Genomic DNA, 26,902 nt, shown 5'->3' with positions numbered 1-26,902 from the left:
GCATCTCCCCCAGAGCAGGAGGAGAAGGTGGATGTTTCCCAGGCAGATGGAGAAAAGCCAGCCTTTGATCCCAAGAGGCCTGTAGATAGAGTGTAACTCCTGTTGCTCATGATGCTCAGATTATAACTGAGAACATGTACAAGAGGCCAGGAGACTCCAGGAGTTGAGACAGTTGAGGCCAAACTCTCAGTGAGGTTCTGGGCAGAAAAAGCGGAAAACCAGGAGAGGACCTGCCATTGCTAGGTGTGGTACATTGTTTGCAAAAATAGCCCTGGTAATTCCTCCCATCCCTGTAGACACACCCCTTTGCAATGTACTTTACAGGTCCTCCCATCAGGAAGTAGAGTCTGTTCTCCACCCCTTGAAGCTGGGCGTGGCCATGTGACTTGTTTAGGCCAGAGGGACATTAGCAAATGTTATATAAGCAGAAACAAAAGCAGATGAGCAAGTTGGGGCTCGCCCTCTCTTGCTGGTGGGGACTGACTGGTCCACCACCATGTGTGCAAGCCTGCGCTAGCCTCCTGGGTGATGGGAGACACATGGAGAGAGGTCCCGGCAAACCCAGCTGAGGCTCCATATATGGGAGGCCATCCTAGATCTTTCAGGCCCAGCTGAGCCGGCCCAGATCATAAAAATCACTGAGTCAATCCACAGAATCATGAAAAAGAATAAATATTTATTATTTTAAGCTAAGTTAGCAAGAACTAACTGATACACTTCAGTGAGGCATCTTCCAAAGGACTGGTGTTGAGTGCCATCAGCTGCAGTTCAACTGCAATAGTATATGTTCAAGAGTGTTCTCACTAATTAAGAATTTCTGCCATTTCTTGTGACTGGTCTATAATAACAATATCTTACTTTTTAAAAAAATATCTTTTATTTTATTACTTATTTATCTTGGCTGTGTTGGGTCTTTGTTGCTGTGGGCGGGCGTTCTCTAGTTGCGGCCAGCGGGGCTGCTCTTCCTTGCAGTGTGTGGGCTTCTCATTGTGGTGGCTTCTCTTGTTGTGGAGCATGGGCTCTAGGCCCGCAGGCTTCAGTAGTTGTGGCACGTGGGCTCAGTAGTTGTGACTCGCGGGCTCTAGAGCGCAGGCTCAGTAGTTGTGGTGCACGGGCTTAGTTGCTCTGCGGCATGTGGGATCTTCCTGGGCCTGGGCTCGAACCCGTGTCCCCTGCATTGGCAGGCGGATTCTTAGCCACTGCGCCACCAGGGAAGTCCAACAATATCTTACTTTTGTGTAGAGATTTATATTTATAAACACTTTCATCATCACAGACTCTTTTTGATATAACCAGCAGGGAGGATTGTCTCCATTTGTTATGAGGGGTGATACTGACTGGGTTAGGTTTGTATCCCTACAGATGAAAAAAAAAAATCCAAGGTTATGAAGAGTTTGCTCAAAGCAGTATCATCTAGCACCTAACAGAATGGATTTCCCATGATACCACCGTGGCTCTCTGGGTATAGTTTTGACCTGATTGTAAAAGACTGACTTAATAGATTTTTGTGCATTTCAGCTGCAACTTGAGTTCCTTCCCTCCTTGGAACCTGCATTCCTCCCAGGTCCTGTCCATCAACCTCTTTGGTAACCCCCTCACTTGCAGCTGTGAGTTGTCCTGGCTCCTCGTGGATGCAAAGAGGATTGCCCTAAGCAGGTAACACATTTACAAAGCAGACGACTGAGGGGTGAGGGCCTGCCCTCCGGAGCTAAAGTTCTCACAGCTCATATCTTGCTCATGTAACCATGCTGGACAAGTTGGCAGTGCTGGGTGGGGCGGCCGTTCCCCATGTAGTCACACTCAAGAACCCAGGACATAGAGGCTCTACTTCCCTCCCAGCCAGCCAGAGGGGCAGAGAGCATGGAGGACCCCCGACTCAGGAGGTTTTAATGGGCCAGCCCAGGAGGTGGAGCTCACCACCGTCACTCACATCCCATTGGCCAGATGTCACTTAGCAGGCCACGCCTACTACAAGGGAGGCTGGGAAATGTAGTCTAGCTGTGTGCCCGCTAGGAAAAGAAAGTGGGAGAAGTAAAGAGCTAGCTTGTCTCTGCTAAAGCGGAGTTATCATTGCTTATTTTACAAACAAGCGAATTGGGGCCCAAGGAAGAGAGGTACTTGCTTAGATTCACGTAGCCGCTGGGTGGAGGAGGCAGGATCTATATCGTCTTCCAAAAATGTGCTCTTAACCACTGGGCCCCACCGAGTCCCCAAACGGGGCCTGGCCTCTAAGTCCAGGGCCAGTGGGCTTATAGAGCTCTCTCGTGAGACAGGAGAAAAAGAATTCCTATGGAGACTTCCCATTGGCTGCTGGCTGGAGAGTTGTTTTGCAGTGGGGAGCCATGCCCAGGCCGGCCACCAGGAGAGGATGGGGGCTGGGGACACCTCTGGTCTTGAGCACCCTCAAACCACCTTCACCAGCTAATCTGTTCTCCTTGCAGCTCACTTTGAGAGCCCTGTCCTGTGGGGTTCTTTTCTCACCTCTCACGCAAGCCTGGATATCAAGTGGGGCTCAGCCTGCCCCCTTGACCCCTTCATGTTGCCTCTGGCACCCAGGCCCTTTGCAGTGAAGGGTCTTACTCTGGTATGAATGAAAAGGTTGAGAGTACTTACTACTGTTGATTTTGGCTGTGACTTAACCTCTTTGTGCCTCTACCTCCTCATCTGTAAAATGGGGATAATAGTGCCTACTTCATGAGGTAGTGCAGACTAGATTGGTTCATACAGTGAAGTGTTAGCAATAGTCCCTAGCATGCAGCGAGCACTCAAAAATGTTAGCTAGGATGAGTGTTGTTATCAGTACTCACCACTAGGAGGCAGACAGGTGAGAATAAGATGGCAGACCACACTTAGAGCATCTGGACTGCCCCTCACCGGGCTCACCCTGGGTTTTGGCTCTGCATTTACTAGCCACGCTCTCTTGGGCAGTTCGTCCCTCTTTCTGAGTTCCCATTTTCTTCTCTGCACAATGGGAGTGATGAGGGGAGCCTCCTACACAGGTTGCCCTGAAGGTCACTGGGGTGACCCATGTTGCATGTGTTGGTACCACATGGTACCTGTCAGATGTGTCACAAGGATTGGAGAGGAATTATCTGCACTGAGGACTCAAAGCCCAGCACAGAAGCGGCCCTGATGCCAAATACCTTCTAACCAATTGGCCTCCCCTCTAGGACAGCAGACACTGTGTGCACACCAGCTGCAGGATCCGGTGGCACCTTCTCAGCCCCTCTTTTGCTGTCCCAGCTGCCAAGTGTGTGCCGTTCGGACCAAAACACCACCTTCCTTGATTCCAACCCACCCTCCTCAGTCTTCTCCACCCACACACCATCTACACAGGGTCCCTCCACCCTGCGGAGCACAGTCCCCTCTACCCAATCTGCGAGAGGCCGACAGAGTGTCGTCACCAAGGCGCCCTCCCTCCCTGTGGATTCCCCCACACGAGCGGCGGGGCCACGGCACAGCCTTGCCGAGGACGGGGCCGTTCCCTCCACTACTGTCTCTCCAGCAGGTGCCAGCAACTCTGGCAGCGCACCTAGGGCTGCGAGCACAGCCGGGACGGAGCACCAAGAAGAACATGCTGCCCGGCTTGTCCTGGAACCTACTATCTCAGCTGCCTCCACCCCATGGGCCAGCAAACACCCTGGTCTCTCCCCTACCTCCTGGAACCCAGGGAGCACGCCTCAGCCCGCCCCGGGGACACGGGCCACCCCGCGGGCTCCCCACCCGCCTCCTTCCGAGGGCGGGATTCCGGTCCTGCTGCGGGACGACTCCAGTGAGGAGGAGGAAGAGAGTGGGAAGGAGGAGGTGCGGGCGCCGGCCCGGGATGAGCCCTGCGATTACCACCCCTGCAGGCACCTTCAGACGCCGTGCGCAGAGCTGCAGCGGCGCTGGCACTGCCGGTGCCCCGGCCTCAGCGGGGAAGACACCCTCCCGGACCCCCCCAAGCTGCAGGCGGTGGCCGAGACCACTGACACGTCGGCGCTAGTGCGCTGGTGCGCCCCCAACTCGGTGGTGCGCGCCTACCAGATTCGCTACGCGCCCGAGGGCCGGCCGGGGAACCAGTCGGTGGTGGGGGACGTCTGCGCCACCGCGCGCCAGCACGCCCTGCACGGGCTGTCGCCAGCCACTGCCTATCGCGTGTGCGTCCTGGCGGCCAACGGCGCGGGCCTGAGCCGGCGTGGGGCGTGCGCCGCCTTCAGCACCGGGCGCAGCCCAGCGCTCGTCGCGGCCGGGCTGGGTGCCGCGGGCGGCCTGCTGCTCGTCAGCACCGCGCTGCTGGCCGCCGGCCTCTGCCGCCGGGGCCGGACGCCACGCTTCCCGAACCGCCGCACGCAGCTGCTGGCCTACCGCAACCCCGCCTTCGCCGCCGAACCCGCGCCGCCCGCCCCGGCCTCTCTCCCGCGGGCGCGCGATCGCTAAGCACCCGCCGCCTGCGCGAGAAGGCGGTACCCGGGTCCCGAATGGCCAGTCGGCCCCGAGCGTCTCTCCCTCGGGCGAGGCCCGCGCTCCTCAGGCACGTGGCACTCCCCGCACTGAGTTCCTCATCCCCGGGAACCTCTCTGCCTTCCCTTCCTGCTGCTTCTCTCTGTTCCCAGAAACGTGATGGTTCATGCTGCCGGGCATCCCTGTGTGTGATTTTATTGGGGTTTTTCAGAAGTCAGTGCCCCTCAACGTCCGGTAGAATAAATAGAATTGTGTGTGGAAGTAGGAAGAGAGAAAACAAATGGCGCAATGCGGCCGCTTTTCTCATATTGGAAGCGACATCCTCAGGTCATTTCAGAGAAGTTCCCTCATGGTCAAGCTCTGGCTAAGGGTCCTGTTATTAAAGGGAAGGACTCCAGTGGATTCTCATCACCCCCTCCCCCCCACAGTGGATTCTTAACCTGAGAAACGGTTATGTTCCCTGAGGCCTTGCGGGTTCATTAGTTCATTTCAGGGTACAGTAGCAGGTGTGCTTCTAGCTTTAAACTGCAGTCTTCCGGGAACATCTGTGAAACACGGGGAAGGCTGTCCTTTCAAACTCAGTTTTTGCTGCATTTCACCTATGTGAACTCCTTTTTTAAGGAAGCATAATAATAAGCTCACTTTCAGGAAACTTTTTTTTTTTTTTTTTGCGGTATGCGTGCCTCTCACTGTTGTGGCCTCTCCCGTTGTGGAGCACAGGCTCCGGACGCACAGGCTCAGCGGCCATGGCTCACGGGCCCAGCCGCTCCGCGGCATGTGGGATCTTCCCGGACCGGGGCACGAACCCGTGTCCCCTGCATCGGCAGGCGGACTCTCAACCACTGCGCCACCAGGGAAGCCCCAAGTTCTCCCTTTTTTAAACATCATTTTTGTGTGCTCATACTTTGCTAGTGCTGAGACATGGTCAACGTCCCTCTTGGGTGGTCCAGCAATGGGACTTCCACCTCAAGCCTCACTGCATCCCAGGCCGCTATGAGACATTACAGGAGGTTCCCAAAGGGGAGAATGGCCAGCTTCACACCACCCTTCTCTCACCCCCTTCCACTGGATTCCTTAGCAGTGTCCCTGGCTGCAGGCTTCAGTGTTTTCCAAGCCAAGGATGGCTCAGCAGCTAATCTGGGAACAAGGAAGCCAGGACCAGCAGGCAACAAGGGGCACACTGATCCAAGGATGCCACAACCAAGAGGCATGAATTTTGCTTATAACTTCTCATTTTAACACAGCTCAATAGGCTATGTTTAGATAATCTCACTGTATGAGTCCATGTTACACTTAGGTTAGACCTCGGGACAATGAGCAGCAACAGGCCTCCACTGTTAAGAGGAGGCAACCGGCACCAGCCACTTGTCTCCTCTCCCCTCTCCCTGCATCTTGCATTCTCTTAAACATGACAGTGTAGCAAGAATAGGACTTTTAAGTCAGATGATCCCAAACCAGTTATTTTTACAATGTTAAGTGCAAGTGATATATCTGAACGGACTTTATGAATCAGAAAACTTCCGCAACAGCAGACGACCGTGGAACACAGACAACCCAAATTGAAGGTCACTTTTTTCCGGCTCTTTTATTCCTTTAACATCTCAACAAAAGAAGATTCCCCGAAGCTTAAAAAAACCTTTGAAAAATATAATTTCATATTATTTACATAACATATGAGTACAGGTCCCAATATCATACAAACATTGTTATGTTAGAGATACAGTGGGAAGGCATGATGTAACTCACTGCCTCTTGGATGGCTAGGGTAACAGACATGTTTTCATTTTCCAACTACCTTTGTCACTTATTATCCTGATGCATAAACTATTAGGCACCTGAGAGGTTGGAAGACTTCTGAACATGAACTTCAGTACCTTCTATTTTGATCTTATTTATTATTTTCAAAATTTACTTCATTTTAAATCTCTTTACAAGTTTACTTCATCCACAACTAAGCTACCTTTATAGTCACTATCTGAAACAATCAAATATTAACCACATGTACTGTTAATGTGTGCACAGATCTAAAAGTCAAACAAACAACTGTGCAGCCAAGTTGTACAGGATGTGTATTTAAACCCAGGAAATTCTCTAGTGCTTTGTGAGCAATCTACATTCTATTAAAGTGACAACTCTTCAGTTTCCATGCTCTAGACTGTTTTTTGTTTTACGTATCAAAAAATGACTGACAATAATTGGAATAATTGCTACTTACAAATTAATCAAGAAACCTAAGATAAAAAAATCTAGGGGCATCCCTGGTGGCGCAGTGGTTGGGAGTCCGCCTGCCGGTGCAGGGGACACGGGTTTGTGCCCTGGTCCGGGAGGATCCCACATGCCGTGGAGCGGCTGGGCCCGTGGGCCATGGCCGCTGGGCCTGCGTGTCCGGAGCCTGTGCTCCGCAACGGGAGAGGCCACAGCAGTGAGAGGCCCGTGTACCGCCAAAAAAAAAAAAAAAAAAAAAATCTAAATTATAGTTTTACTTGTATTTAAAAATACACTGGAAATTCTGCATATGCCCATGATCAAGCTTATTTTCAATGCATATTACTTAAATTTTGATGACATGGTTTGTTCTGACAAGTCCTTTTTCAAGCTGAACACCAAAAAAGGAAACTCCCGTAGATTTCCACTGGCCCTGCCAGCGATGATGTACATTGCTTCCTTGCTAATGATGATGGATGACTTTCATCTGCCTTTTATCACCTGAACAGTTTTCCGACCATAATGATAATAACTGTAAGCTGATGCAGCTGTGGTAAAAGCTGTAAGACACCTTTTATGGAAGGAAAGAAATAAAATTTAGTCTAAACTCTTAAAAAATGCTAACTATAAGAATCATAAAGAATACATTTAAAAGAGTTGTTTCAAAGTAAAAAAGCCTGTGTTGGTGTAATTATTTTTTAACAAGAATTTAAATATACTGCTTTTCTTTAAGACTTCATTTGAATCAGTAACGTCAAACAGAATTAATCTAGTTAATCAGTCTGAAAAAAATAATAATAGCAATTGTCATTTTTTTACCCAGACATTATTCTAGGTTGTTTTATTTTCACAGCAACCTCATCTTAACAGAGGAAACAGTGCCCCAGAGAGCTTGCTCAGGGCCACAGAACTATGAGTCTGGCTTGGTTCCAACTCTAGAGCCCTTGTGCTCCTCCCACTGTTCCACGCTGCTTCGAGTGTTAGTTTTAGAAGCTATTTCTTACAGATCTTGGGAATTCTAATATCTGAGTCATTTTAAATAAAATTCATCTTTCTTTATTGATATTTCCTTAAAATTAAGGAGAATCAGATTAATCAGATTCTCTTTGACACTTAGGGCTTGCTGAGTGCTTGCAGCCAACACATTCCTTTTTGGTGCACACATGTGCTTCTGTTTCCACCAGGTGAGGTGTAGGCTCATCAAGACTCTGTTTGACCCCAAAACTGTTTATGCCAGTTTGATATCCTAAATTCACACATAATGAAACATACAGGTAGGAAGAGTCACTATTTCTGAGAACTAAGCTGAAGGCTTTGGAAAGGCTTGATATCACGGCGAGTTGCTAAAAATTACTGTCAAAGTAAGTAGACAATGTAATTGTTAAAATACTAGAGAAAATGGTAAAAATCTAGAAAGTTTCTATACTCTGCTTCATAAATGTCTTACATTCTTGTATCACTTTAAAAGAAGCAGAACATGAAAATCAGAGAGGTTGTATTATGGATGCAGTTTTTTTGCAAGAAAGAAAAAAATCCCACTGATGAGCCTATAATCAAAGAAAAGGCATTGGGCCTTTATCAGAAGACGTAGGACAAATCAGAATGAATTGTACGATTATATACTTTAGAAAATAAAATGTCTAGCGTGTGTATCATTTTTAAAGCTTTTTAGCTTAAATGACTTTAGTTAACCAACTATTTTCTGGCTCAGACTGCATCAAGAAATGTTTTAATTATCGAGTTAAAAGTAGAGTCAAAATACAGTGCTTTAGTATCAGTGTGGCATAAAGTATGAATGTGACACATTTTCAAGGCTATACATAACCTTAATAAAGCTCAAACTCCTTTCTCCAAGTTTCTCTCCCACTCCGCCCCCTTCACTAGGCCGGGTGCACTTTCCCCTTATCCACTCTCCTGCTCGTCTGACTTTGCTCAGGGTCTGCCCCTCAGCAGAATGGCCTCCCCTCAGTCTCTCTCCACCTAGACCTCATGGCTCAAATGCCACTTCTTCCCTGAAGCTTTCCCTCTTCTTCCTACCTAGAAGTATTTTTCTCTCCTCCTGTCTCATGCCTTCTAACTTGCATGAAACCCCCTATAACTTCTATATCCTACACTTGATAGTGAGCTTCTTAAAAATGGTATCCATCGAAAAATATAGCCCACAGCTTTACCCAGTGCTTCATAAACATGATTAAGAACAAAGTAATTCTAGCATTGTCACAATAAGCCATTTTGTTGACATTCTCAGAGAGTAAGTCTATGTTGAGCTCACCACAGGATCTGAAGATAAATGCTGTCAGCATAATTGAAAACCGGAGCTGCCAAAGAAGCTGCCACCAAGATTAACTGGACTGCTGTGTTAACCTAAAGATAAGAAGTCATAAATGAACAGCGCCAACCCAATCATGTTTCAAGCTCACGAGAGAAAGGCATAACCCATCACAGTGTAACACAACAGACCCTCAGCATGCTTGATGTTGTAATATCCCTGCCAAAGAAGCTGGCATTCACACAAAAGGCTAAACTTCACTAACGGGCCCATCTGTCTCCACAGCTGCCCTTATATAGTAAGGGGAAGAGCAACTATCAGAAAACACCACTATCTTGAATTTCCATAGCAATTCAATAACGTTGCAAAGTTCTTTGCCTTTTTCTCAGTTGCCTCTTAAAACAGCCCTGTGAATATGGAAATAATGAAGCTATTCTTCACAGGTAAAAAGGTAATGAGTTAAGTGACTTGCCTGCAGTCATAGCAGGTTCCAGATCCAAACCCAGAACCCAGATTTCCCGGTACTCCGTTCAATGCTCCTTTCACTTGCCTACCACCTGTCAAACCTATGAGGTTAGAAAATTGAAATGCACTGATCTCCATGAGAGAGGCTCTAAGTTCAGAAATGAGTAGGTTTCCCTACCCTAAAAGACAGCGTGGTGGAGAAAAGGAAGACAGCAAAACCACTGGAGACTTCCTGTACTCATTGAGAGAAGCATTCTGGGGAAGCGGGTGATGTATGAATCCGTGGGTGATGTGTCTAGAGAAGCAACTATGTTCTCTCATCCATTCTGCAGCCAAATTACAAGGATTCCACTCCGTTTTAAAAGTAAGTAATAAAAATTGTCTGGAGAACTCCCTGCAAGCCCAAGGAATTGAGGCATTTGTCCCTGGTACCTCTTTAAGCCACCTTCTGTACAGTGCTATACTCCAATTACTGTACTTGATACATATGTAAGTCACAAAAATAAATAGGTAAAATAAATAGATAGATAGATAAATAAATAAGTAAATAACGCATATTTATAGGTAAAAATTTACCCCAGGGAGTCTCTGGGGTGAATTTAAGAGTAATCATCCCGCTGTCCCAAAGATGATCAGCATCCCTAACCTGTTAAACCTCTGTCACAAGGCATGGAGCAAAAGAATAATTACAGCAAACTTACCAAGGCTACTAGTAAAACAAATGTGCCTTCAGAGGCATTAGTAGTGTCCTCTCTGTGTGCAAAGACTGGCATACAGTTATTATCCTGAAGAGGGCTCAGGAAAACAGATGGACAACTAAGAGTAGGAGTTGTTTATTAGTGAATAAAACTTTCTCCTATCCCTTTCCATGTTAACAATCTACCTTGCAAATGAAAGGACCTTGTTATATGGTTTTCACTACAGGGAGGGGTGGGTAGTGAAACCAGAAAGGAGTTTTCATACTCTTTGTGTCAATATGCAATTACATTTCCATTTTCTCCACCTCCCCTAAGTGGTGGCCCTAATACCTCATTTGGAGACTTAAATTCTTACACCACCAACACAAAACACAACATATATACTAAAGATCCAGAAAGCCTGGAGGACAAAAGAACTGGATTAATGACCCCACTCTCTATTCTCTATGGTCAATGCATTAAAATGTGTCTCATTTTCAGCTGCTCCAGACTGAGGTTTATAGTCATCATAATAAAAATCCTCAACGGTTTTTAACTTAAAAGGATGCTGGGTGTCTCTTACCTTGCTGATGAAGGTTGGCTTTAACCTAGCAGTGGCATAACAAGGATTGAAATACTTAGAAAGTGTTCTCTGGCAGAGGACAAAAAAAAAAATAAAGTTTATTCATCATTCAAGTTTAAAATAAATATTTTGTTATTATATGTAACAGTTACTGAGTGTATAACACATGCCTGGCTATATGCTAGATAAACCCTTTATCTGCATCTTCTTTTATTATACTATATGAGCAACATCTACATTCTTCATAAATCACCTACAGTTTACTGAAAATACGATTTTTTAAATTTATAGATTTCTCAATTTCTATAAATTACTAACACAATAACTATCATAAAGTCTGCTTAACTATGTCGTTCTACTAAATAGACTCAACAAATCTCCCTCATCACTATTTTCTTTATAGGCTAAAAAGAACCAAGATGAATAAAATACTGCCATTTTCACTGGACTGGGAATCAAAAGATGAGGTTGTTATGTTCATGAGGTGGTTATAAGCTATGCTATGCTTATGTGCTCAAATATTTATAGAACCAATGAACAAATGTGCAAACAAACCACTCCATGCTCATAAAACTGTGATTTTAAAAACTAGTTCTAGATAATCCATAGTAGAAGCTAAATTAGACAGGGAAGGGTGCTTAGTTATATAAAACACTCCTAACAGAGATTGCTGCTAGGGATGGGGCTAGCTGGCCTGAGTTTTATGGACTATCAACTAAAACAATTCTGACTTATAAAAAAAACATCCTTTTAAAAAACTGATTATTCATATGTTCACTGAACAGCTACCATAATGGGTGATTCAAATAGCAAGATGACAGTTATGTCTGTTTTCTTTAAATTCCTAGTAAATGGACTGAATACATAATTGTCATAAATTATTCCCATACAGTGAAATTCAGTACACCATAGTGATTTTTTTCTTTTGCCTTAAGTTACAAGTAATACTAAAAGAACATTTTTTTGAAACAAACTCACCGGTGTTGGAAGAGTTCGATATCTGACATAAAAAACAGCAGCAATCAACATTACATCTCTTGAAATTATCATATAAGTAAGTGGAACTGAAAACCAAATATAAATTAATTTTGATTAGGATTTTGAAAATTATTAAGACATTATACATACAATGAAGCCTTACCATAAACTGGTGTTTCACCTAAGCAAAAATTTTAAAATAAACACTTATTGATGCCTGTTTAGGGTCCTTACAGTGAACCACTGATTTTTATATTCTTTTTTAATCTGCCTTCAAAACAAGGTGAAAGACAGACTATGGCTTTTAAAGTCACATTTCAGAATGTTGATCCTCTCACCCCTTTCTGTATTTTTTTTTCCTTGCATACGTTTTTAAATTGCAGTTATCAGTGTCAGCTCTACTCAGCCCTTTGTTACTTCCCAGCTTTGTAAATTTAGAAAAAAGATCACCAAGCTCACTATAATTACATGCAATGAGATGGTAAAAAGGTTAGAAAGGATGCCGGGACTCAAGGCATTCTTTTTTTTTTTTTTAATAAATTTATTTATTTTTGGCTGCGTTGGGTCTTCGTTGCTCACGCGGGCTTTCTCTAGTTGCGGCGAGCAGGGGGCTACTCTCTGTTGTGGTGCACAGGCTTCTCACTGCAGTGGATTCTCTTGTTGTGGAGCACGGGCTCTAGGCACGTGGGCTCGGTAGTTGTGGCTCGCTGGCTCTAGAGCACAGGCTCAGTAGTTGTGGCACATGGGCTTAGTTGCTCCGTGGCACGTGGGATCTCCTGGGACCAGGGCTCAAACCCGTGTCCCCTGCATTGGCAGGTGGATTCTTAGCCACTGTGCCACCAGGGAAGTCCCAACTCAAGCCCTTCTGACTTTCAAGAACTCTGACGGCTTGCTTCTGCATTCTAGATTATTTTATGAACAGTAAAATTTGCTATGTGTACCACTTGTGGAGAACCAAAATATCTTTTTTTGCCTGGCCAGTTCCTATCCAGGCAATTGCTATTTTTTCTTCTGCTCATTCATTCAATGAATTCTAGTTAAACATGAATTCAACTTGTTGATAGTTTTCTCATTATTCCTAAGATCCTACAGGATGGTCCCAGTGCCAGCAGAAGGACATTTTAAGTGGATACCCAAGGAACTCCTGCTCCCTTGTCGAATGAGAATGGGAGGGCAGAGGTCCTGTTTCATTTTACATCCTTCCACGTTGAAGGAAGTTTTAACCATGAATATATGTCATGTTATTAGAAAAAAATCTTTTTTAAAAAGGAAAAAATCTTGAGGCTAACACTCAGTTCAAATTGTTTCAATTACTAAAATAAAAGAATCATGCACATCCCTTCTATAATACTTTCAAACAGCTCTTTGTGAATTACTTTTAAGGCTATACTTAGGGTCCTCTATTGGTTCAGAAACTTATGAAAAATCTTACTAATTAATTACAGATTTAAAATTTAAATCTCTGCTGGCTGTGGCTGTGATGTAAGTGTTGATCCCTGGCCTAGTACTCAATGACAAGACGATTCCAAAGAGAGAATGCTTATCCACTCAAGTCATAGCATTTGGAGCACAAAGATGACTCGGCTGTATGAACCAAGTAACAGAACAAGGCAGTCATGATTTTTAGGAGGGTTTTTGTGCCTGTAAACCAAACTTTTCTATAGTAATAATCAGCTGGCAAAATCAAATAACAATCAGATTTATTTTTAAATCAGATTTTAAAATGCAGCAAACTCATGTGAATTATATACAGTAAACACAACTAGAGGAAAATAAACACCTGTTATTGTAGTTCATCACCACAGGGGAAAAAGAATATAATTTATTTCTAAATAAGGTTTCTGCAGAAGAACAGATGAGGCAATTCAATACACTGCAAAGCCTTGGGCTCTAGTTCTATTAACTACTAAAATTACCATTTATTGGGCATCTGGCGCCATTTAAGTATTTTATACATATTATGTCATTTAATCTACATATCAACTCCATGATATGTGAACCATCATTACCCCATTTTACAAATATTGAAAACAAGCCTCAGGCAGATTATAAAACCTGGCCAAGGTCACCAGTTAGTCAGTACTACTGCAGAATGCATCTCTGGGCTCAGTTTACCATCTGTTAACAGTCTGGTGGAAGACAGGACCGTTTACAAAATCCAGTGTTCCCCAAACTGACTACTCATCACAGAATCACCTCGTGAAAGCTTCATAAAAGCAAAGGTGAATGCTCCCTGGGGGTTCACAAGCACAGCCAGACTGGGACCAGGCTGTACCAGGTGATCTCTAAAGCCTCTGCCAACTGAGAGCCTGTATACATAGAGGCTCTTACTGTGATTTGGGGGGCAATTTTGTCCAGTTCCCTGGCTTTTGAACCTTCTAACTGTTCCTGCCTTCTCTCCTGGCCCTCCTTTCCCTTTTCTTCCAGGGCTAAAACAGCTTTCCTTTGTCTATTAGAGTATGATAGTGTGTTAGGGAGGTGTAAAATGTGTCAGGGAGTGCTCCAAGGTTTTCCTCTCTATTTGCTAACTCTGTCTGAAATACAGTTCTGCAACAAAGAAGTACATCATGGGCAAATGTATTAGTGTTAAAGGGAAATAATAAAATCAAGTCACTTTTACATAGTAGAAGTGATCACTATCAATAGCATACATTATTGCATTGAAAATAATAAAGTTAACACACAGCCATAGTCATTTGTTATATATTTTCTACGGCTGTTTTCACACTACAATAGCAGACTTGAGTAGTTATAACAAAGACCACGTGGCCCATAAAGTCGGAAATATTTACCATTCTGGCCTTTACAGAAAAAGTCTGCCAACCCTTGTTCTACATGTTAATCTCTAAACCAGGACCTCTGCAGTCTCTAAGGAGCAAATGGAGAGCTCTTACGTACAGAATAGACCTAAAGGTACTGAGAATTCAGGGCCATGCTGGTCTCTCACTGCCTGTTCACCCTAGAGGGTAGTATACCACCCAACAAATTCCACCAATGCCCAGGGAGCACCCAGTTAAACATTTATGAAGTAAGCAGCCGAGGATCACCAGACAATTTAGCAAAGTCTCCATCATGAAAGTGAGACCAAAACAAACAGAAAAAAAAAAAAAAGAAGAAGAAAAGAAATAGATACAATATAGGGGTTTAAAACCACCCCCACACACACACAAAAACAGATAGACAGAAGGTGTTCTGAAATGATGATCCTCACCTATGAAGTAAGAAAAAGACATTTTTAAAATATTTATTTATTGATTGATTGATTGATTTTATTTTTTGGCTGTGTTGGGTCGTCACTGCTGTGCGCGGGCTTTCTCTAGTTGCAGTGAGCGGGGGCTACTCTTCGTTGCAGTGCGCAGGCTTCTCATTGCAGTGGATTCTCTTGTTGTGGAGCATGGACTCTAGGTGCACAGGCTTCAGTAGTTGTGGCACGTGGGCTCAGTAGTTGTGGCTTGTAGGCTCTTGAGCGCAGGCTCAGTAGTTGTGGCGCATGGGCTTAGTTGCTCCGTGGCATGTGGGATCTTCCCAGGCCAGGGCTCGAACCCGTGTCCCTTGCATTGGCGGGCAGATTCTTAACCACTGCGCCACCAGGGAAGCCCCTTGTTTTGTTTTTAAAGAATATACAGAACAAGAGCTCTTTATTTCCTCTTGGAAATTAAAAATGATAGCAATAAAAATGTCAATCGAGGGACTTCCTTGGCAGTCCAGTGGTTAAGATTGCACACTTCCACTACAGGGATTGAGGGTTCAATCCCTGGTCAGGGAACTAAGATCCCACATGCCATGTGGCACAGCCAAAAACCAATTTTTTTAATTAAATAAATAAATTAACTAAAATGTCAGTAGAAGGGGTAAATGACAAAGTTGGGGAAATCTCCCAGAGAGAGAACAAAAAGGGTTTCCAGTAAGAAAAGAACCTAGGGAAAAATGTTCAGAACTGATGGGTAGGTTTTCAGACTGAAGGGGCCTTCTTAGTACCCAGCACAATGGAAGAAAGATTTACTACAAACTCTAGTAGGATCTAGAACATATAACATTGTAAAATTTCAGACCTATAGGTAAATGAAAAGATCCTCAGGTTCAGCTCCATTAATATCTGAGTAGGTAATAATTATCCTGCTAAGACAATTAAAGAAGAACATTAAACAAAAAAATCTTGAAAGTGAAAAGCTTGTAAGATGCTAAGAAAGTATCAAAATAAGAACTCAGGAAAATAAGCCTAGGCACTCAAAGCCACTCAAAGCCACTGTCCCTGACCCAAGGGAAGTAAGCCACAAAGCTGAATCCGGGTTTTGGCAGCCTTAAAGGGCGGGGGGACAGTAGTCAAAGCCCAGAGCCCTCAGGTTGGGCAGTGACAAACCACCTCCTAGCTTTAAGCTGGGATCTAAACAACTATTCCCACAGGGTTGGGAGAGGAGATGGCCCTAGGCAAACTGAGCCTTAAAAAAGAATGTCTTATCATCTGGTCATCTAGGTGGTCCCAGACTGTTGGCATGCCTAGATACCTGGCAGAACTGAACAAAAAATTTCCTCTGGAGAGTGATGCCATCATCCTACACATCAAGATATTCCTCCAAATTATTTTTTAAATATTAGTACAGTGTCTAAACAGTCAAAAATAACCAAAGACATAAGATACCATGAGTAAGAATCAATAGAAACAGACACATGAAAGAGACCCTCAAAAGATATTTCAGAATTATCAGTGTTTATAAAACAACTAAAGCTTACTATGTTCAAAGGGATATAAAAATCAAGATTGAAAATTTCAGCAGGGAACTGCAAACTATAAAAGATGATTTACTAAGTTTGAAGAAGAATGAAATAGAAATTTTATAACTAAAAAATATAATAGAAGACTTAAATGAATTTGGCACAGCTGAAGAGAGAATTAGTGAAATGAAAGAGCAAGCTTCATTAGTAATCACCTAGAATGGAGTGCAGAAAGATAAAATGAGGTATCATGCAGAAAAGAGGCTGAGACACTTAAAGGATACAGTGAAATCTAACACAGGTATACTGCAGTCCCAAAAGAAGGAGAAACACAGACAACAATACCTGAAGATTGTGGCTCAGAATTTTCTAGAACTGATTAAAGATATCAATCCACAGGTTAAAAAGCCCAACAAATCACGAGCAGGATAAATAAAAAAGAAAATCACACCAAATACTGTGAAACTATGGAAAACCAAAGACAAAGAGGAAATGTTAAAAGCAGACAGAGTAAAAGTACCTTTGAAAAAGAAATGGGTTAACAATTTCTTATTACCAACAATGGAAGTGAGTAGACAATTGCATGGTACTTTAAATGTACTGAAAGGAAATTAACTACCAGCCCAGAATTCTATACCCAACAAAAATATCCTTCAAGAATAAAAGCAAAATCAGGGCTTCCCTGGTGGCGCAGTGGTTGAGAGTCTGCCTGCCGATGCAGGGAACGTGGGTTCGTGCCCCAGTCCGGGAAGATCCCGCATGCCGCGAAGCGTCTGGGCCCGTGAGCCATGGCTGCTGAGCCTGCGCATCCGGAGCCTGTGCTCCACAATGGGAGAGGCCACAAGAGTGAGAGGCCCGCGTACCACAAAAAAAAAAAAAGAGAGAGAGAATGCGCTTGCAGGGGAATTCAGGGGACATGGGTTCGAGTCCTGATCAGGGAAGATCCCACATGCCGTGGAGCAACTAAGCCCATGCGCCACAACTACTGAGCCTGCGCTCTAGAGCTCGTGCCCCACAGCAAGAGAAAGCACCGTAATGAGAAGCCCCCACACCGCAACGAAGAGTAGCCCCCGCTTGCCTCAACTAGAGAAAGCCCGCGCACAGCAACGAAGACCCAACGCAGCCAAAAATAAAAATAAATAAATAAATTTATTTTTTTTAAAAAAAGCCTAAAGGTAGAGGAGAAAAAGAATCTCTAGATTGGGAGACTATACTAGGCTGAAATGCCACTAAACTTCTTCCTATCAAATGTCAGTGATAACATGGTATTGAAGGACAAAGTACCAGCTTCTTTGTTCTCAGATTCTAACTCCTGGAAATAAACAGTCTAATCTGAACCAAAGGATTAAAAACTGAGAAACACAGCTGAAGTAGAAAATGAACAACCAAAAAAGCACATACAAAATACAAAAGATCATAAAATTTTGTTACAAAGAGTATTCAGGGGCTTCCCTGGTGGTGCAGTGGTTGAGAATCCACCTGCCAATGCAGGGGACATGGGTTCCAGCCCTGGTCTGGGAAGATCCCACATGCCGTGAAGCAACTGAGCCCATGCACCACCACTACTGAGCCTGCACTCTAGAGCCCACGAGCCACAACTACTGAAGCCCGTGCACCTAGAGCCCGTGCTCTCCAACAAGAGAAGTCACCGAAATGAGAAGCCTGCACACCACAACAAAGAGTAGCCCCGCTCACCACAACTAGAGAAAGCCCACACGCAGCAACGAAGACCCAACGCAGCCAAAATAATTAATTTAAAAAAAAAAGTATTCAGACAATGTACAAACTACGTGTATAATTTAAAATTGCGTAATACCATCTAAGTAATAATAATAACAATGTGAAATTTTATAGACATCTTTAGGATTTCAGAGCTCTCACTTATTAAATTGTACTTAATAAATAATAAAACTTAGGAAAACTTTAAATTGCTTTCAAAAGCTAGGCACTAAGAAAATAATAGTTTCAAAAGATTCTAGGATAATATGAATTAGCTCAATCTTTTTGAAATATTTGCTCAATTTTAATTTTAAACAATTTTACTAAGAAAACAATGCATTCTATAGTATATACAAGGTCATAAATTCTAAAGTAAAACGAATAGCTTGGCAAGCAAAACAGTTCAATAGTTTAAATTGAGGGAAACACTTTAAAGTTGAAAACATATTTTTGGAACAAAAATTATTTGTCTCTCAATCAAGAGAAATCCTAAGCTGATAAATGTGACTCTTCCCTGTACTATTTAAAAGTACGCATGATGCGTTCTTACCTGGAATAAGATCTGCATAGGTCAAGCTAACATATAAGATACTGATAAGTATTTTATCAGCAAGTGGATCAAGAGCACTTCCCAAAGCTGATTTTTGACTGGCCCAGTTTCGAGCAATAAATCCATCCAACTGAAAATAGAAGTTTTTTTTTTTTTTAATCAATGTCATAATAGGTACAGAGTAGATATCTTGAAGGTTAAGAGATACCAGAATAACAGCTATACTTGCATAAAATGTAGATAAAACCTCTTCTGTCTCTTACCCCCAAACCTTCTGTTTTACTGGTATACACTTAGCTTTTAAATTACCAACTGGTCAGAAAATGATTTCACTTTTCTACAGAAAAAAAAATTTTCACTTTTCTTTCTCAAGGCCTTCAGCTATTTTGCAATGTTTTCACAGTGCCCCTTTGTGGGATGAACCCAGACACAAATTTAGAGATGTAAAGAACCCAAATAAAACTCAAAGAAAGCAGGACTGACAGAGCATGGACTAGTCACCCCACCCCAACCCACCCCTCCCATCCCCCGCCCCTTGAGCCCTGGGCTATTTCACTACAGCCAAAATTGCTGCTTTTACTTGCAAGGACTACCGTCTAACTGCGAGATTTTCTAACTTCCATTCCTACCTACTTTTCTATAATATGACCCAACTCCCTATGTTTTAGCTGTTATTATTTTTATTTTATTCTATTTTAACTGTTATTATCAATATTTTTTATCTAGTGCCACTGTTAATTCCATGTCTGACTGTATTGCATGACCTGTATTTGAATACAAAACTCAGTCCTCTGTACCTGGCCTACTTAGAATTTTTGATATGAAAATTACTTATTCACTACTCTTGGAAACAAATTATATTTTAAAGCAGAGGTCGTACTTGGGTTACCAGGGGGCCAAAGAGGCCTGCAGGCTGGTTTTGTTTGACCTGCCCAGTGATTTTTTAACTATAAATTAGTTGCCAATATTTAAATATTCAGTCTTAACTCAAAAAATCCAGATCTCCAGGCTCACTTGAGAAATGGGAAGATCTGGCCACCCTGGGGCCACAAAATTGACTGAAACCAAGTACTGCTTATTTTCATTAAACGAGGCAGATATTTTCTGTCTTTCCAAGTCCCTACCCTGGCTTTTACTCATTTTATTTAACTTCAAACTTCAACAAATATTTGAATTTTCCAGTCCTAGTTCCAAGGAAAAAGATCAAATTAATCTAGACATAATTTAACATGGTACATTTTAAAGTATAAATAAGTCCTCCATATCTCAAGTATTCCAATGACTTAGAGCAGTCGTACAGGACAATGGTTAAGAACTTACTCTTCGCAGCAGAGCATAAGTGGTTCAAGCACTGGCTCTCCCACTCACTTAACTGTGTGACTCTGGGCAAGTTATTTGGCCTAAGCCTCAGTTTCCTCATCTGTAAAACAGAGATAGTGCTACCTACCTCGCAGGGTGGGTTGTCTCAGTACATAATGTGATTAATACTTGTTTAGCACCCAGCGCTTAGTAAATCCTCAAAAAAAGCAGTTACTAGCTATTACTACCTCAACTGAAAAAATCTATTTTCTTAAGTATACTACAGGTAACACTAACAGAAAGTGCCTAGAACTGGGAGTTGGGGCCTTGGAAGATTCAGGTGTCAGTTCAGTTTCTGATCTCAGGGAACTTAACCTCCCATTTTTTCACCATCATCACCCTCTTGTCCTCATCGTTCCTCTACCCACACTGGATTCCAAGGTCATCAACATCATCTCTTCTTTGTAAACCTCTATAACTCCCTACTCCACTCTCCCTCAACCCTGCTTAAATACAACTATCATGTACTCCAGGCCTGCACCCAAGCAGCTGAACACTGATCAAGAAAAACACATAAATGGGCTGATTGATCTCACTTTTTCATGACCACAAATCTCCTGTGGGTACTCAATACTGCCTGGCAAACCTACACCTGCTTACTGTGCTTACCTTCTTTATTCATAGTCTGCTCATCCCTCCCAAAGCCTCTCTCTCTAGCTCATGACCATGTCTATATTTGCTCAAAAAACACAAACAGATTGTCAGCCTTCCCTTGTATTCCCACCTCCAAATCCACCACCTACTAGCATCCATGCACATTCTCTCTGCGGTCCCTGATCCCAGGTCCTCTTACCTTCTGAGTTTTTCCCACCTCCCCTGCATCATCAATCTTTCTCTTCCTACCCAGTCATTTAATTAATTAGTTAATTAACAACAAAAATTTCCCCAGTATGTATCTCTTTATAAACTACCCTTCCTTGACTATCTCTCTATTCCCCTATGAAGCAAAACTTCCTCAATGTGACATCTATTGTCATCACCACCTCATGTATGCTCACCAACCCATTTTGACTGCCCCACCCTCTGGAGATTGTACTCATAAAAGTCACCAATGAATTCTACACTCTTGGCTTACTTGACCCCAACACAATTGAAGCACTTTCTTCATTTAACATCTGGGACACCTTATTGCCCAATTTTCTTTCTTTCTCACCAGCTATTCCTTCTCAGTGTCCTTTTTGGCTCCTTCTCCATTGCTCCATTATTGTTCTTTTCTCTGACCTCTTCTCTTCTTTTACCACAGCCTAGATGATTTCATCCAGACTTGACCATCTATATGATGATAACTCTTAAATCTATCTCTAACCATGATTTCCTCCAACTCAAAACTTCTGTATTCAACTACCCAATGTTATCTCTATCTGAACAGGCATAACAACTCTTTTCCCACAAAACCTGTCCTACCCTGAGTGTTGACCATCACAGAAAATGTAAACCTCCATGTATCTGCGTGTTGAAAAGGAAAAAAAAAAAAGTAACAGCCTAGCACTCTTATTTAATTCCTTTCTCTCACCCCACATATCCAATCCTTTAACATATCAACTCTATCTTCAAAACATATTTCCCAACCCTCTTCCCTAGATTACTATAAGCCTCATAACCAGCCTCTCTGCTTCTATTCTTGCATTCCTGTAATCCATTTCCCATATACAACATTCCCCTACTTAAACCCTCCATGAGTACAGCCATCTGCCCAGCAGCCATTCTAGAGGCATCAAAACCTACATGAAGTAAATGTAATATGATGCCAGTTAACTCAGGTTTCCGTACACATTGTCTTACATATTTAGAAAAGTGTAAATGAGACCTCTCCCATTCGATGAATATTGCAATCTCATGTGGCAACTAAAAAAATCTACAAACCAAAAAAGAGCAAATCCAGTAACTGAAAAAGATCTTGCCTATTACGAAAAAAAATTCCATTATCAATATAATGGCCTTTGACAGACTTGGAGACCATATTAATAAGGGGAGGGCTTCAGGCTTCACAAAAGAAGAGATTTTGAGAATGAGGAGAAGTTGTGACAAACAGGAGCTAAACTCGGGAAAAAGAGGTGGTAACCACTTCAAGAAACTGTATTTGATGCATATTTGGAAATGCCATATAACAATGCAAATGCCCTCATTATTTATTCTGCAGAATCTTCAGCTCATTTTGTATGGCTCAACAATGCTACTGGGCAGGTGTCATTTTGTTTCTATGAACCTCAAAGGGAATAGCTGATGTTACAAAGAAAGATGCTATGCAACTTTTATTAACAGAAAATTAGCTTCTCTTTATTCTCACTGAATACTGAGCAAAGCTTTTCAAACATACATCAGTTTAAAGAGGCACCAAATTGTTATTGCTTGTCTGGGTGCTCACTTGAATCTCAGACCAGCCTTGTACAAGAACATACAATTTATATACACAATGTCTATTTCTACATGCTCTTGTCCTGATTTAAAATCTTTCCTCTACCTTTTCCCCACTTCCTTCAACTGTGTTTTTGCAGGACATGTAGTTTTACAAGCCATTTCAAATCCTTTATGCAACAGGGTGGGTGATAAATACAAATAATGTCACATATGATGATGACTGGCCAGTCCACAAAAGCCTATATAACACATAGTGAGGCTTTCTGTTAGAAAATTATTTTCCAAGTTCTAATTGGAGACAACCTGAATAAATCTTTCCCTCCCTATAAACTGACACAGTGGTGTCAAGGTGCTCTTTTCTCCTTGGTCCATCTGCTCGGAGAGTGGAAGAAGGAAGGATGTCTAATGCCCACGTAGGGCAGGGTCTTCTGGAAGGTGGTCAGAGGGGTGTAGAGAAGGAATCAAGGACCAAATCTGTGGGGTGCCTATGGCCTCCTGCCAGCATAAACCTGAGCAGAGATCTGGCCTCTGCAAGCTCCCTGGTCACAACAACTGGCCCACTGTTTCCCTCTCCACCAGTAAAACCAACTGTTGTTGCAGATCAGATATTTCTCTCTATTATGTAAGTAGGAGAAAAAGTCTCACAGCTTCTCTCCTTTATTTCTATCCCTAAAGCAAGTACTTGGCCCTTTGAGAATTTCTAAGGCTTTTTCTTTTATGAAGAAGTTAAAAACCAAGAGTAAAAAGCTCCTTCTCCCATGCCTCCCTACAACCTCCACTTCCTTCCTTAGATCATATAAAGAATAACAGAGTCCCACATAGATGTTAAAGACAAGCCTTTACACAAAGTACTAGGTGAAATTCATCTTGAGGATTTCCTTCCAAAGAAAAGCAGACTGAGGCTGTGCTATTTCAGTGTAGTAGAGACCCTGGGATTTAGAAGGGGAGCAAAACAGGGGGAGTGCCGGTACAACTTACCAAATCAGTTAGCCCAGCTAAGGCAAAAACTCCTAGTGCAATATTAAAATCTTCTTCAATAATCAAATAGCCCAAAACTGGGGCCAAGCCAATTCTCGTCATTGACAACATATTTGGGATTGTCCATGGGTTTTCATACTGAAACATAAAGACAACAAAATTTAAATACTATAAATTCATACTTTAAATAACTATATACATTGGAAAAATACACTCCATCACCTTAAAGGTTAGAAGCTAAATAAACCTTAAAATTAGTACTTTCAGTTTTAAAATCCATTCTGTTCTTTTTACACACATCTAAAACTGTTAAGAATGCAGAAGATGAAGATATGTCATATACCCAAACACAGACTAAAATGTTGGCTGTATATAGAGTAGGTTTTCTCACTAAAGAGAGAAGGAATAAACATGTATTGTCTATCATATAAGTCAAGCCTTTAATGTATTACTTCACCATCAGAATTCAAAACTAAAAACATACTGCTTTTAAAAGTGAAAATTCAACAACATTGTAAATCAACTATATTCAATAAAATTTTTTTTAAAAGAATTACTTTCCCACTATACAAAATTTTTAAAAAAAGATCTTCAGGAAGGTCTTATACTTCAAGTAGACAAACGGTCTAGAAAGTGTCAGAAAAAAGCCGAATTATCAACCATGGGCATTTTGGCTAAAAAAACATTTATTGCAAATAACCTCTCCTCACTCCTCTACACATACCCATCAAAAGAATGCTAAATGCCATACACAGTGTTGGAGATACGAATGAAGGGGAAAAAAACATTTAATTCCATAACCTCATCACTAAACTGGAGAACTGCTAGAAGAAAATGGAACAAGGAAAAGGTATTGAGATACTTAGGAAATAAAGAGATTTTGTAAATTTGTTCAAAATAGCCACAGAAATGTAAAGATCCCCAACCAGAAGCTGAGGGCTTTCACAGCTCCCCTGTGGGGGCTTTATGATTCCTTGAAACTTCATTTGGAGCCAAGGTGCTTGAAGTTGGCACCAACAAAAGGGCACCTCGGCAGCTGCTCTGAAAACCATTCCTTCCTTGCCAAAGTCTGTTTCATGAGAGGGTATTTCAACTTGAAAAAGCCTCGGCCTAGTGGAACTAAGATACACCGCACAAAACAGGGTACAGAAATAACACAGAGAAAATGTCATTCCCTAAAGGCTGGATTTTTTTTCTCCACTGAGTCAAGACTGCCAGCTCTACCCCATGGGACTATCTCCTCACAAGATAACCCTACTTAACCTCTTTATTAATCAGTAACCTATTTGCCTGAACCTTAATTTTGATTTTTTTAAAAAGTGACAATTTCCACTTCTAAATACCTCTTTTAAAATACCTTCAACCATTCTGTAAGAAAAGCCAGTTCTCTAAAGATACTAAGTCTGTGTTTATAAACAGAACCCAGCAAGAAATGTTCACCTCAGTTTGAAGGAATAATGGAGTTATTGGGGCCCAGTGGCAGAATACTGTCACTAAAGCTACAGAAAAATTCCAATTCTCCAGGAAACAATCACCAAACAATCAGCACTCCAAACCTCTACTCAAGGACCCTCTGTTGAACTAATCCACATTATATTAATTAAATGGAATCATTCTTGGAACATATTCCAAATTCAAGTTCAAAGGTCCAAGTGTTTCAGAGTCCAGAGAAAAAAGATAAGTCTGTTGACCATACTGCGATACAGAGTAAGTCAAATACTGATCCAGCATTACAGTGACTCATTGAGGGGGGTGGGGAGGTACAGTTCATGATTGAGAGAAAGGAAAAACAAAGCAAAAGGTCAGAATACAGTGGCCCAAAATTAAACTCAGAGAGGCCCATGGGGAAAAATTAAAGACACAGTTGTAAACAGCCAGATCACTTCATTTGGTGAATTAATAAACCAGACTGAATGTTCTTGGAACAATGAAAGAGATTCCTTTTAGCTCCACATAAAATATTTCAGTCAAAATAAAATACCTCAATTTCTAATCATTAAATTCGTAAACGTTTCTAAATTAAAATTAAGAGATCTAATCTCAGATTACCCAACCAGATAACCTGTGGCATACTGGACCAACTACTGCCGTTCTGGGAAGGACTTCAACCAGGATATGGCAACCTCAAAGCATCCAGCATTCATTCAAACCCCAACATGCTCTAGCTATTAATGTAGCTGAGACCCCTGCCAGGATGTGGCCACCCCAACCCATGCTGTACAACTGATGAAAGCAGCACAGGGGCCCACTGAAGACATAACAATTGAAGATGTAATAATTGCATGAGTCTTGCTACGTGACATCAAAAGCTCTCCCACACTCATGCTCTCATGTCTTCTGTTTGGTCAGTATTTCAACAGGTAAGCAGACAAATATTTTCCTCCGTTACCTCAGGAAGAGAGATTTAATCTTTTTCTATAATTAAAGGTTAAAGGATCTTTTAATTACGATTTAAATTACTTAGCTATCCTTCATCCTACAATATGTAAAGTTACCAAAGGTCAAATGATAGTTAACCAAACCTGCACAAGCAAACAGAAAGGCCTGTATATCTTTCTGAAGACGCCCAGACACTTGCCCTAAACATTGGGGACTCGCTTCAAAAAATTTTAAACGGGCTTTTAATAAGACAGGTGAAGGCTATTTTTACCAATGCAATATCCAGAGGCGCGTCCAGCTACCGGTGCGGATAGACGGGAAGGAGAGGGTTCTAACTTGAACACCGAGACAGAAGGAGGACGCGGCTCGTACCCCTGACACTCACCGCGACCGAATGATCTGCCCATAACTTCTCTTCGGGGAACGCTTTAAAAGTTCTGAAACGGAAGCATCGGACCTCACCGGCCACGGCACGTTATTTACGTCCGGGACGGAGCCCCGCCGGAGCAGTCGACCCCGACCCAGAGTCGCCCCTCCGCCTTCTCCTCGGTACGTACCAGGCTGGCGGCGCTCGGCGGACCCCACCGGCCGCCCCGGGCCTTGGTGGCGGCGTCCTCTTCCGCTGCGGGCCCGGGGGCTGCCTTCCCCGCGCCCGAGCAGTGGGCCCGCGGGCTGGCCCCAGGCAGCCGCAGGCCGAGCGCAGCCGGGCGCAGCCACCAGCGCTCCGCCAGGCACCCCAGGCAGCATGGCACTGGCGGCAACAAGGCCCCGCGGGCGCGCCCCTTGCCCGGCCGCGCTCCCGGCGCCCACACGGCTACGCGCAAGGCACCCCACGAGGTGCGCGCCACCCGCGAGGCCAGCATGGCCCTGCGGGCGAGCCGCGGGGACGCAGGCGGCGAGAGCTCAGCAGCCCGGGGCACCGGCGAGTAGCTTCCCCATCGAACCCCAGCAACACCGGAGAACCTCGACAGCCTCCATACTGGTTCTCAAGCCTCAGCACGTTCGGTTATACCAGTGGCCTGGGCCGCCAAGAACGGAAGCCGTCGCGACGCTTTTGCGACACCGTCGCCGCTGGCCTTCCCAGCGCCGGCGGCGGCGGCGGCGGCGGGAGTCACGTGCCGTTAGGCCCAGTGGGCTGCCGGGTAGCGGTCCGGCGCGGCGCCGCAGTCTGCCTACAGGCGGGATCTGGGCTCCGTGGGGAGGCGAGGAGAGGAATGCGCAGGGCA

At 43.4% G+C, this 26,902-nt stretch overlaps 2 protein-coding genes across 3 annotated transcripts in view; one reads left to right on the top strand and one right to left on the bottom strand.

Annotated features, from left to right (window-relative positions):
- Positions 1–5,098, top strand: part of LRRN4 (leucine rich repeat neuronal 4) — a 12,003-nt gene extending 6,905 nt beyond the window's left edge. Inside the window, exons 3-4 of the mRNA XM_081255424.1 lie at positions 1,519–1,656; positions 3,171–5,098. Of these exons, the coding sequence (XP_081111550.1) occupies positions 1,519–1,656; positions 3,171–4,419 (1,387 nt within the window). The 3' untranslated portion in view covers positions 4,420–5,098. The remainder of the gene's footprint in view (positions 1–1,518; positions 1,657–3,170) is intronic.
- On the bottom strand, positions 660–26,902 carry CRLS1 (cardiolipin synthase 1). Of its 2 annotated transcripts, none has more exons than XM_081255425.1 (7): positions 26,234–26,902; positions 23,298–23,435; positions 18,603–18,732; positions 11,621–11,706; positions 10,643–10,711; positions 8,921–9,012; positions 660–1,356 (listed from the first exon to the last, which is right to left on the bottom strand). In XM_081255425.1, the coding sequence occupies exons 1-7, from the start codon at positions 26,537–26,539 to the stop codon at positions 1,095–1,097; spliced, it is 1,083 nt and encodes a 360-aa protein (XP_081111551.1). In that variant the 5' UTR covers positions 26,540–26,902; the 3' UTR covers positions 660–1,094. The 2 variants fall into 2 exon arrangements, with proteins under 2 accessions (XP_081111551.1, XP_081111552.1); XM_081255426.1 differs by lacking the exon at positions 660–1,356 and adding an exon at positions 6,012–7,219 and having other exon boundaries at positions 26,234–26,890.

Source organism: Mesoplodon bidens (genome assembly GCF_964165515.1).
Source record: "Mesoplodon bidens genome assembly, chromosome: 15".
Taxonomy (NCBI): domain Eukaryota; kingdom Metazoa; phylum Chordata; class Mammalia; order Artiodactyla; family Ziphiidae; genus Mesoplodon; species Mesoplodon bidens.
The sequence above is the reverse complement of the archived record's forward strand: the minus strand, read 5'-3'. Positions and strand labels throughout refer to the sequence as shown.